This window comes from Thamnophis sirtalis, unplaced genomic scaffold, assembly GCF_051295495.1.
Source record: "Thamnophis sirtalis isolate CommonGarterSnake01/CBP01778 unplaced genomic scaffold, rThaSir2_p1.2 scaffold_8, whole genome shotgun sequence".
Taxonomy (NCBI): Eukaryota; Metazoa; Chordata; class Lepidosauria; order Squamata; family Natricidae; genus Thamnophis; species Thamnophis sirtalis.
The window spans coordinates 24,482,994-24,496,014 of record NW_028261388.1 but is presented as its reverse complement, the minus strand read 5'-3'; the positions used below and the strand labels follow the sequence as shown (position 1 = coordinate 24,496,014).

Genomic DNA, 13,021 nt, shown 5'->3' with positions numbered 1-13,021 from the left:
ACATTTCTGATTCAATTGAGCAGGATATGGATCCTATCATTTCACTTTTATGCTCCTTCAGCTTTCTGCTAAATTAGGCCACAGGATCAAAGCACTAACAGTTCTGCTGTGCAAGTCATGTAATACCTATTATACAATTTTACAGTTTAAACAGTTCACTGTTTAAATTTATCAGTTGCTGATCACTTCCATAAACTTATAAAAGATGTAAAATAGTTTTATATATGTATGTGTGTGTGTGTATGTATGTATGTGTATGTGTATGTATGTATGTATGTATGTATGTATGTATGTATGTATATGTGTATGTGTGTGTGTGTGTGTGTATATATATATATATATATATATATATATATATATATATATATATATATATATATATATATATATATATATATATATATATATTCATTCTACATATTTGTGGAATAGTAACTTATATGGTATATGAAACTGGATTTTAAATGTTTTAAATGAGATAAAAGCTGATATGTGATTAGAGATTCTCAGTACTTTTTATATACATACAAACCAAGATGGAAAGACTTTTAATGTTTAACAGCATCACTTCTCCAAACCATTTTAAGAACACCAACTATTCAGTAAAACAATTTATAATAAATTACATTGTGCAATCTTACTTTTTTACAAGTGGAATACTAAGTGCCCAACCAGCAGCAAAATCTGGAAATTTGAAAACTGTAGGGTTTTCTGCAAAGGCATAATGGTGGATAATTGTAGATTCATCATCATGTAATGCTTTGCCTAAAAAAAATTCCTGCGGGAGAACAGAAATATTATTGAATGTACTTAGTGAATTTAACTTCACTAAGATCCTGAAGATCTATTACATGGTCCACAGAACCTTATAAGACTGTATTTTTCTCTATACACTTATTCGAGTGAACGAACACACAGAGAGTAAAGGCATCCTTAATTGTATAATAAATCATACTAATGCTTCATCTATCAAACTTAAACATGTAAACCAATTGTGAAGGTTTGGAAACTTGTGACCTTCCAGATATGGAGGAACCACAGTTCACTGCATCTTTCACCATTCGTTATGTTGATTGGAGGTTCTATTAGTGGTGGCATTTCAGCAAAATTAAAGTCTAGGTTTGCATAGGCAAAATTGGCTGGGAGACAAAACTAACTTTTAACCAGTGGTGGGTTTCAAAATTTGTTAGAACCTCTTCTGTAGGTGTGGCTGCTTTGTGGGAGTGGCTTGCTGGCCATGTGACTGAGTGGGAGTGGCATGCCAGCCATGTGACCGAGTGGGAGTGGCTTGGCAGTCATGTGACTGGGTGGGCGTGGCCAACTTGTAAAATATGGTGAAACTCACTTAACAACGCTCTTGATTAGCAACAAAAATATTGGCTCAGAAATTCTGGCATTTGAAGCACGCAAGTCTTAAAGCTGTCAAGTTACAAGACCCTTGCACCCCTAACCCTTTCGGAAAAAAAACCCAGGGATGTTCAAACTTGACAGCTTTAAGACTTCAAGGCTTAGATAAGACTCTTAGAGGTGGGCGGGATGATTGGTGAGCCAGCCAATCATTGAGTGGCAGGTGGGGCAAGCGTGGTGCGGACGGGCGGGGGGAGGGAGCTAGAACCAGTTCTAAACGGCACGGAAGATTTGTGGAACCTCTTCTATAGCAGAGGTTAGAACTGGCAGGAACCCACCCCTGCTTTTAACCAAGATAACAAATAAGTCTTTGCTTACTTGATATGTTCATACATCAAATCAATTTTTAAAAAAATACGTTTTGATGAACAAGTCACATGGACTTGTTTGTGGAAAAACAATGGTTCCAACATCATTCTAAACCTAAAGCAAAGGATAAGCTTATATGTGGGTAAGACCATGCTGCAAGAGTAGGTGAGGAAACAATATAGGCTAACTGCTATCTAATCTACAGAAAGCTAGTCAAAGTTTTTTTTTTTTTTAATTCACCCCACCCCACCAAACCATCCCAAAAATACTTGCTTTGGGATAGGGGAAAACCAGGAACAAAAAAAAAATCAGGTAAGAATAAAAATCTGTTAAAAGATTTTCCTCGGTCCAATTGCTGAATTTCTCAAAATAGTACTTTTCTCTTTCTTTAAATATGTTCTCTAAATGCTTATTACATTATCCCCCTCCCCCCAGGAAAAACTAATTTCACTCAACAATATTCTTTATGAGGACAGAAAATATCAACTTAGAGCAGGGGTCGGCAACCTTAAATACTCAAAGCGCCACAAAGGTCGTCACTGGAAGCCCCCCATTCAATTCTGGAGCTGACCGGAAGTCCGGTTCCCCCACCATAGAGTTTCCTCCCAGTGCAGCATCCTTTTTCCTCCACCTGTCCTAACTGAAAGCCCTATCAATTGTGGAGCCGACTGGTGACAGGGAACCACAGCAGAGGGATGAAAGAGCCACATGCAGCTCCAGAGCCGCAGGTTGCTGGCCCCTGACTTAGAGTAACAGACACAAATTCTATTGTGTGTTTCTTCCACTTGTACTGGATTTAGGGCTCATTTGTTCTAAATCACATGTGTCAAACTTGCAGTGTCACGTTGCCATCACGTGATGTTTCGTGGCTTTTTTCCCATTGCGGAGCTGAGGTGGGGGTGGCCTGTGCATGATGCATCCAGCCTGTGGGCCGCCAGTTTGACACTCCTGTTCTAAATGAAATATGTTTACTATGCTATGCATATTCCTAGCCTTCAGCTAGTTGCAAACTAAGTAACACTATATGAATAAGTGTGAACTACACTGCTAATTAATATGTGTTAACTTTATGGAAGAATATTTCCATGACCAAATGTAATTTTAGCCATAGATAAGAAACAACTCAGAAATAATACTTTCACACATGTGCAAGATTTCCGAACATCTCAATTCCTTATTAATAGTAAATGAACTAAGGTGAGAAGCTTAACTAGTGTTCTTAAAATTATTCCTATCAGTATGTTGTTGATATATTTACACATATAATAATTATTATTTTAGAATGTCTTGTACTATTTTTTACTAGTAGATGTAAAATAACATGTAACTTTCTATATTTCAGCTCTTTCTAAACACTTTTTTAAAAAAAATTCTATGCAATAATAGTTTTGATCTTTTATAATGAATAGATCTTGATAACTGAGATTTAATTCTTACAATATTGATATAAAACTGTAATTGTAATATAATGCAACTGTCAATATATAATTTATTATCATTAATTATACTGGTCTAAGTTTTAGACATGATGCATGTTAAATAAGAAGAAAACTGCTTTCTCATCTATTAGAGTGATAGCTTTATCAAAGTGCAAATTAATTTAGTTTTTGATTCTTTCTCACATTATAGTACATTTTTGAGTCAAACAATGAGAAATCATTTTAAAAAAATATCACCTTAGATTTGTCATATCTTCTAAGTGTTTTCAGTAGTTTTACAATCTGTATTCTTGTATCCTCTTCACAGAAAAAAATCCATGAGGAGTTTTTGCTGTATGAAACAGAAAACCTGAAAGAAAAAAAGTGTTTTATTTATTGTAAACATGGTTTAGAAAGAATTCGGTGATTCAAGTATTTTTGCTGATATTAGGAAATATTTATATTGATAATCTTTCTTGATTGTGGACATAATATTATTTATTAAAAACCAAATCAATATTGAGTCTTGGTGATTTACATTTTTTTTAAAAAGGACTACCGCGGTCTGCAATGTTAAAATATCTATGGTAAAAGTAAGTAATTTAAAGTAATGAAACTTACATAAATGCAAGGACAAAATATAAAAGTGACATTGATAAATACATAAAATTAATCATCAAGGTCAAATGAAATAATAGTAATAAATCAATATAAACAATTCAAAGTGAAATAGACTGAAATGGCAATAATGAAGAATTCACCAAATGCTCTTCAGAAAAGTTCATTTCAGTAGCTTCATGGATGTTAAAAAGATTACTGCTTTGTCCGAACTATACATGGATATATAAACTCATTGTAAAGAAAAAACATTTCTACCACCAATGCTATTTTCACCCATTTTAGGGCAAATAATATTGATTGTTTGACATATGTATCTGAACAGCCCAAATGCCATCAGGAATTGTGTTGCTGACTGTTGTACAAGTGACAACAGTATTTCCTTGTAAATAAGTAGAGATGGTCAAAGTTATATGAGGCAGCCAGTCAGTTTCCATGGAATCAACTGTTCAACATTTTTACCAGTAAAGTTGGATGAGGGAAATTTATAAGAGCTGCAGATGATAAAAATCTTCAAGGAGCGTCCCACTAGTTTAGATGAAACAGGAAAGATTTGAAAGGATTTAAATGTGCTTGAAGGCTCAGCAAAATTGAATAGAATGGGATTCAACAGGGAGAAATGTAAAACGCTGCACCTGACTAAGAAAAATATAAGGCAAAATATAGGTTGCGGGGCAAAAACTTGCCAACAGTACAAGTGAAACAGGTAGTAGATCTTTATTGAACAAAAATGAAATGTGACCCAGTAATGTGATGCAGCTGCTAAAAAGGCAAATGTTATTTTGGGTGCATTAACAGAAGCAAAAAGCCCAGATCACTAGAAGTAAGTGTTTCCTTCTACTTTCCTCCATCCGCATTTGGAGTATTTTGCCCAGTTCCAAGCACCAGTTTAAAAAAGACAACAATTGGAGTGAGTTCAGAGGATTCCCTCTCCCAGATGATGGGGGGAGGGAGTCTGAAAATGAAGTTCTATGAGAAAGTGTTAAAGGATCTGGATATGATTAGCCCCCAAAATATGACTCACAAGAAATATTACAGTAGTTTTCAAATATCTGAAGAGTTATCACACAGAAAAGTGGACTTTAGTTTTTAACCTATAAAACTGAATGTTACAACAAGAATTAACAAAACAGCTAGCCCATGGATGAGAGAGTAATGAGAAACAAGAGTTATTGGAAATATTCAACAGCAAAGAAATACAGTAATGCCTACAGAAGAAACAGCCTCTCAATCTCTGGAGGGTGACAGTCCTGAAAAACAGAGGGGAAGTGCTGCTATCACTAAAAGGATAAGAAAGTCATAATAATTGTTTATTATAGGACCTGTCTGATTGAGTGACTCGTGTTAATGTCTAGGAGCATGGATTAGGCAAATGATGGAGAAGCTGCCAAAACTTTCATAGTCTACAGAAGGTTATTAGAAAGGGGAAGCATAATATTGTAGCACAACAGCTACTTACAAAAATAGTGTAATGGGATACCAACTTTCTATGTGTCCACTGATAAAATAAACAACTTACATTTAGCTGGACTTCCTTATAATTTCTACAGCACTTCCAGCATTCCATTCTGTTTCAACTCATGTACTATAGACCAGAAGTTTACAAATGTGATTTTATGTTCATTTACATGGATTATATATATATATATATATATATATATATATATATATATATATATATATATATATATATATATATATATATATATATATATATATATATATATATATATATATATATATATATATATATATATATATATAGTCTTGTATTCGGGTCTTTTCCCGTGTAAGATTGAGATTGTCTTGGCAACGTTTCAGCAAGGTCTCACTCGCCATTTTCAGGCTGGGTTTTGGGCTTAAAGCATTGTCAGAGCTGCCGTCTTTCTATAAATCTTGATGGGGGTATGTGGAGTGCTGGCTTTGTTTCAGTAAGTGGAATGATTGGTTGTGTGGTTGTATCATGATTGGTAGATTGGTGCTGATTGGTGCTGGCTGTGTGTCCGTTGTTGTTTCGTATTGTAATGGCCTGGGTGGTGAGTGGGGCTCGTTTGTTGACTAGGGCTGGTTTCCAGATGTCTGGTAGGCAGGAGGTATCATCACATTTATTCATGTTGTGGGGGTGTTTCTCTATTTCTATAGCTTCCGTAAGCATTCTCTTCTTGAAGTGTTCAGTTTTGGAGATTAACCTGGTTCCTTCAAAATTAATTTCATGTCCTGTAGCTTTAAGGTGCTAGAAAAGGGAGGAAGTTTTTTCTTTTTTTCTTACTGTGTTCTTGTGTTCTGCGATACGTTCATTTATTCTCCTGTTCGTTTGTCCTATGTATGTTGCAGGGCAGATTTTGGATGGTATTTCGTAGACTCCTTGGTTTTCTAGCTGGATTTTATCTTTGGGGTTTCTTAAGATGTTGGCTATTTTTTGGTCAGTGTTGAAGACTGTCTTGATATTGTGTTTGTGGAGAGTTTTGCTGATTTTATCTGTGGTGCCTTTGATGTAAGGGAGGAGGGCGATGCCATTGTCCTGTTCTGTGTCTCGATTTTTGGGGAGAATCTCCCCTTGGATTAGTTTGGTAATTATTTTTCTTTGGAATCCGTTGGAGATTAATACGTTTGTGAGAGTGTGTAATTCAGTTTTCAGGTGGTCTTTGTCAGCTAGGCGTTTGGTTCTGGAGATGAGAGTCTTAGCTACAGAGTTGGTCTGTGCAGGGTGGTGATGGGATTGTGCGTTTAAGTAGTGGTTGGTGTTTGTTTTTTTCTGGTAGATGGTGTGTCCTAGGGAGCCATTGGGTTTTTTGTAAATTAGGACATCCAGAAAGGGAAGTTGGTTGTTTGCTTCTATTTCCATAGTGAATTGTATTTTGGGGTGTAGGCTGTTGAGATGTGTGAGGAAGTTGTCCAGTTTTTCTTTCCTGTGTGGCCAAATCACAAAAGTGTCATCAACATATCTAAGCCAGAGTTTGGGTTTGTGTTCAGATTTATCTAAGGCATTAGTTTCAATATGTTCCTTGTATAAGGTTGCGATGACGGGGTGAGAGGGGTGATCCCATGGGTGCTCCTTCTATCTGTTTGTATCTTTGTCCATTATGGATGAAGTATGTGTTGGTTAGGCAGTGGTTGATCAGGTCCAGGATGTGTTTAGGGGGGTTGTGTTTGTTCTGGATAGCTGTCAAGCCTTCTTTTATAGGCACTTAGGTGAAGAGGGATATGACATTGAAGCTCACGAGGTCGCTGGGTTGTAGGTTTTGTTTCTTTATTGTTTCTATGAAGTGGAGTGAGTTTTGTACATGTGAGATGATGGATTCTGCAAAGGGTTGGAGTTGTTTGGCGAGGAATTTGGCAAGATTCTGTAGAGGTGAGCCTATGGAGCTGACTATGGGTCTGCGTGGTGTTCCTTCTTTGTGTATCTTGGGGAGGCCATAGAGTTTGGGGCATCTGGAAGATTTCTCTCTGGGGATGATTCTTTGCTGGATCTCTTCACTGATGGGAGAGGCTTTTGTTTGGATTTGGTGGTTTTTTCCAGGTAGGTGGTGGGTTGTGTGTTTAGAAGTTTGTAAGCAGGGTCTTGGAGTAGGTTGGATAGTCATCACCACTGTGGCGTTACCTTTGTCTGCTGGGAGAATGATTGTGTTGTTGTCTTTCCTCAGGTTGGTGAGTGCTTTTTCTTCTTGTTGTTGTAAGTTGCTTCTTGGTGAATTACTGTTGGTGACAGCAAGTCTGATTTTATTGGTTTCATCTGGGTTGATTTTGGTGAGTGTAGCTTCAACTTTGCATATGATGTCTTCCAAAAAAACCTAGACAGCGTTCCCCCAAAAACCGAGACACAGAACAGGATAACGGCATCGCCCTCCTCCCTTACATCAAAGGCACCACAGATAAAATCAGCAAAACTCTCCACAAACACAATATCAAGACAGTCTTCAACACTGACCAAAAAATAGCCAACATCTTAAGAAACCCCAAAGACAAAATCCAGCTAGAAAACCAAGGAGTCTACGAAATACCATGCAAAATCTGCCCTGCAACATACATAGGACAAACGAACAGGAGAATAAATGCACGCATCGCAGAACACAAGAATGCAATAAGAAAAAAAGAAAAAACTTTCTCACTTTCCCAGCACCTTAAAGCTACAGGACATGAAATTAATTTTGAAGGAACCAGGTTAATCTCCAAAACTGAACACTTCAACAAGAGAATACTTATGGAAGCTATCGAAATTTAATCTCTTTTTAACTTTTGTATTATGTGTTTCTTTTAATGTTGAGTCCTTGGGAGAAGGGCGGCATATAAATTGAATAAACCTAAACCTAAACCCAAATAGAGAAACACCCCCACAACATGAATAAACGTGATGATATCTCCCGCCTACCAGACATCTGGAAACCAGCTCTAGTCAACAAACGAGCCCCACCCACCACCCAGGCCATTACAACACGAAACAACAACGGACACACAACCAACACCAATCAGCACCAATCTACCAATCATGATATAACCACAAAACCAATCATTCCACTTACTGAAACAAAGCCAGCACTCCACACACCCTCCACACACCCCCATCAAGATTTATAGAAAGACGGCAGCTCCAATCACGCTTTAAGCCCAAAACCCAGCCTGAAGATGGCGAATGAGACCTTGCCGAAACGTTGCCAAGACAATCTCAATCTTACATGGGAAAAGACCCGAATACAACAAGATCAGCATATATATATGTATGTATGTGTATGTATGAATGTATGTATGTGTATGTGTGTATGAGTGTGTGTGTGTGTGTGTGTGTGTGTGTGTGTATGTATGTAAGTATATATATATATACGGGTCTAGAGTCTCCATATCTTTTCTACATTGTGGCGACCAAAACTGGATGCATATAAGTGTGGCCTTACCAAGGCATTATAAAGTGGTATTATGTTTAAAGACCTCTATGGTGTGTGTGTGTGTGTGTGTGTGTGTGTGTGTGTGTGTGTGTGTGTGTATATGTATGTATGTATGTATGTGTGTGTATATATATATATATATACACACACACACACACACATACATACATACATACATTTTTTGACCATATATATCCTCAAATATATATATATATATATATATATATATATATATATATATATATATATATATATATATATATATATATATATATATATATATATATATATATATATATATATATATATATATATATATATATATATATATATATATATATATATATATATATATATATATATATATATATTTGAGGATATATATGGTCAAAAAATGTTCCTTAATATTCTGTATACTATATACTGTAGAAATAAATAATTGATACTGTAGAAATAAATAATTATTAAATTATTAAATTTATTATGTTCAATGACTCAAATGAAAACTCAAAGATAACATTTTCTTACAAAGTGTATGTTCCTTCATTTTCTATATTCTAATGCTCTAATGTTTCTATATTCTAAGCTTAGTATATATGATTTAATAGGTGTGGTATAACTGAGAACACTGGGATGATTTTCATGATTACAGCACAGGAACTTACGAATGCAGCTTGTTCAAAATGAACAATATTTATAGAAAATGAACAATGAATTTATAGAAAAATTCCACTAAATATTGAAAATACTGCACAGAGATCCAAGGGAATGAACTTGGCATTACTTAAAGAATGTAGACCAAAATAAGCAGAGGAATAATAACAACAGATGTTGCTGATGTCTCCTGCCAATCACAAAACCAAGAAAAAATGTTGATGATGTATTTTAGAATTTTTTAGAATTCGAACTTAGAATTACCTGACGTCCACTGAGATACACTGCCAGGGGTGATTCTTCCAGGAAATGTAGGAGCTGTCTTGCTCATTGCTTTTTCCCTCAAAAGATGAAGAAAGGTATAATGGGATCTGCTATTCTTGACTTGATCCTACCAAATAGGAGAGATTTAGTTGATGAATTGAAAATAGTAGGAACATTGGAAGAATTCTGGACATTAAGGGAAACTAAAACTAAATGTAAGCAAACATGTATCTTAGTCTTCAAGAGGTGGATTTTAATAAATTCAGAGTAATGATCAATAAGTTCAGATACTAGAGGATGCAAATGGGAAAATAAATTCATGATTGGTAAGAGTATTTAAAAATGAAATACCAAAAGTACTACTGAAAATAATTTCAATGAGGCAAAAGAGAAACTACACTAGAAGAAGCTACACAAAAACTTAATAAGGATCTGAAAATAAAAAAAAATGTATACATAGGAGGTGGAAAATCATCACAAAAAAGCATATACAGATATGCTGGTATTGTACAGATTGTATCAGGAAAGCTAAAGTTCAGAACAAGAATGAGATTAATGAAGGATAGTAAGACCATTCAGGAGCTTTTCAGTTACATTCTATATTTTAATGGAATAGTGTTTAAACTGTTCAGAGTGAAAATGGTAAAAGGTATAGCAAAGAACAAGCGTAACTACTATTTTGTCAGGAGACTGTGAAGAGTTGACTGAAGGGCAGGATTTACCTGAAAGCTGACAGAAAACAAGGCATAGAACAACTGACCCTGAATGTGTTTAAATCTCCAGAGCCTAATGGACTACATCTTAGGTGACAGGAGGAATTTCTATCCATTATCTTTGAGAAAGTGGAAAGAATCAGGTAGCTAGAGGAAGTGAGCTGTTTCCTGTCTTTTTCTAAAGTTGAAATAGAGTAATGGATACCTGGGAAAATTATAGAGCAGATGACAAAGGGAACATTTGTAAACACTCAAAACACCATTTATTAATTGCCAGAAGTATATATGGAAGTAATTACACTAATATTATTTCCCTTTTCAATTTGGTAATTTCTTTAGTTTATAAATCATGGGAATAATATGGCTACAATATAATTTGACTTTCAGCAAAGCATTTGATAAAGTATCTTGTAACATTCTATAAAGGTGGGATGAAGTCCATTGGAAGGAGCCACAGTTGGCTTGAAAGAATGCTCACTGACGAAGATTGTACAAAGCTTGCTCACTGACAGCCTTTCGTTAAACTAGGGTCAGGTATGATTGTAGTTAATTGCAAGTTGAAAAGGCAAAATCAATATAGTGGAAGTATAATTTACATTAACAGAAACAAAGTTTGACATTACCAGAAGAAACAATTCTGTTCTCTTCTGCACTGGCCAAGCTGCACTTTCAGAACCATATTCATTACTGTGCAACACATTTGAAAAAGATGCAGAAAAATTATAGAACATGAAAAGAAGATCTGCAAGGACGATCAAAGTTCTGGAATTAAGTCTTACCAGCAGAGACTGAGGGAAGTGGGCATATTCACAACTGAGAAAAGAAAACTGAAAAGGGACTCTTTGAGTGTCTAAAAAATTGTCACATGAAAAGCCAAGATCTGTTTTTTAGCAACATAGACGCAGGGCACAGACTAATGCTCTTTTTACAGTATAAGGCAGTTTCTAAAAAATTCTTAATGGTAAGTCTGACATGGAACCAATTATCAAAGGAGAGAGCTTTCCTTTGCTGGATGTTTTCAAGTGGAGACTGATTCATGAACTCAGCAGTGGGATGAAAATTAACAGCCTAAATAATCCCTTCCAACTCCAAGAGCCTGTAGTTCACAATGTCATACCTTGTTTTTACACTTACTCATGCATTAATGGTAAAATAGTCCATGTCCCTTCATGTCTGTCCATCTGATGAGTAAGCAGAACGGTAGGCATTTCCTTTTAAGAAAACACATTTCATGAACCACAGAGCAATGCACACCTTTAACAGAGTTAAAAATGGAATACTTTGTTTCATGTTTTCCATAAATTAAACATACCTATTCATAAATAACAAAATTATTTTAAACATAAGATAATTTTCGAAGGAGTAGTAATAAGTAATAAGATTAGCTATTCATAGGAATTTATTGAAAATAAATATTACATTCTGATCCACTGATATTTAGAATACTGGCATTCAATGTTCCCTCTAATTTTTTTTCAGTGTGAGCAGAAAAGTATAGTGTTCGAGTGGCACATTTTCATGTCTGAGCACCTGAATTTTTTTCACAGATGTCACCTAAGACAACAACGAAATCAGTATTATTTGAAACTCAAAGTTATGTTTATTCAAGGTACCAACTTAATTAAAAGTGTTATATAATATCAGTATCATTTAACAACGCTCCTGCTTAGCAACCAAAATGTTGGCTCAGAAACTCTGGTATTTGAAGCACCCAAGTCTTAAAGCTGTCAAGTTACAAGATCCTTGCACTCCTAACCCTTTAGAAAAAAAAGCCCAGGGGTGTTCAAACCTGACAGCTTTAAGACTTGTGGACTTCAACTCCCAGAATTCCTCCTCCAGTCATGTTGCTCTTTTGCCTCGGCGCCGTTCTGGCTACCTCCGTCCGGACCTGGCAGCTGCAGCAACATCATCAGCCTGGATCTGCTCCATCTTCGGTTTTTTCACCGGGCGCAGGGCCACCGCTGAAGATGTCAATGAGCCCCCACTGCCACCAGAATAACTGCTGCCGCCCACTCCTCCTCTTCCAAAAGCACCACATTTTCCGCCCGACGCTGCGACTGAGGTGAAGCCACCAAAGCTCCCGCTGGCATCCCTGCCCGTGGCAGCAGTGGTGGCGCCTCCCCCTCCGCTTGGAGCACCTGAGCTGGGCACTGTGTTACCCCTGCCGCTGCCTCCTCAACCATGCTTTTGAGAAGCCATGAGGCCTTTTTTTTCCTGCTCCTGCCCCCTCCGCTGCCTTCCTACTGGCAATAGCACCGTCGGGTTCCTCCTCACCACCTCACCTTTGCCAGCGCTCTGGTGCCCTTTTCCCCTCCCGCAGTCGGTCCACACCTGCCGTCCAGCTCCCACCCCGCAGAAAAAAAGGCCTCATGGCTTCTCAAAAACACAGCAGAGGAGGAGGGGGCAGGGGTAATGTGGGTCCCAGCTCAGGTGCTCCAAGCGGAGGGGGAGGCGTTGCTGCTATGGGCAGGGGCACTGGCAGGAGCTTTGGTGGCTTCACCTCAGCTGCAGCGCTGGACAGCAAATCTGGCAGTGCTGTTGGAGGAGGAGGAGGCAGCAGTTATTCCTGTGGTGGTGCGGGCTTTGGGGCTTCACCTCAGCCGCAGAGCCGAGCGCAAGCGGCTAGGAGTGGCTGCCCACAAAGGACCTCCCTGGGCTTGCTTTACTGAACACAGGGCGACTGATGGTAGTTTGAGCGGGCGCAGCCGGTGCAAACTACCGTCAGTCGCCCTGTGCTCATCAAAACAAGTTCGGGGAG

The 13,021-nt window shown here is 37.3% G+C and overlaps 1 protein-coding gene across 2 annotated transcripts in view; it reads right to left on the bottom strand.

The window, feature by feature from the left end:
• Positions 1 to 13,021, bottom strand: part of B3GLCT (beta 3-glucosyltransferase) — a 73,472-nt gene that overhangs the window by 38,683 nt on the left and 21,768 nt on the right. For both annotated transcript variants that reach the window (XM_087721274.1, XM_087721275.1), the window contains 3 exons: positions 11,398 to 11,474; positions 3,393 to 3,504; positions 642 to 778 (listed from right to left, as the gene is read on the bottom strand). In XM_087721274.1, the coding sequence (XP_087577400.1) occupies positions 642 to 778; positions 3,393 to 3,504; positions 11,398 to 11,474 (326 nt within the window). The remainder of the gene's footprint in view (positions 1 to 641; positions 779 to 3,392; positions 3,505 to 11,397; positions 11,475 to 13,021) is intronic.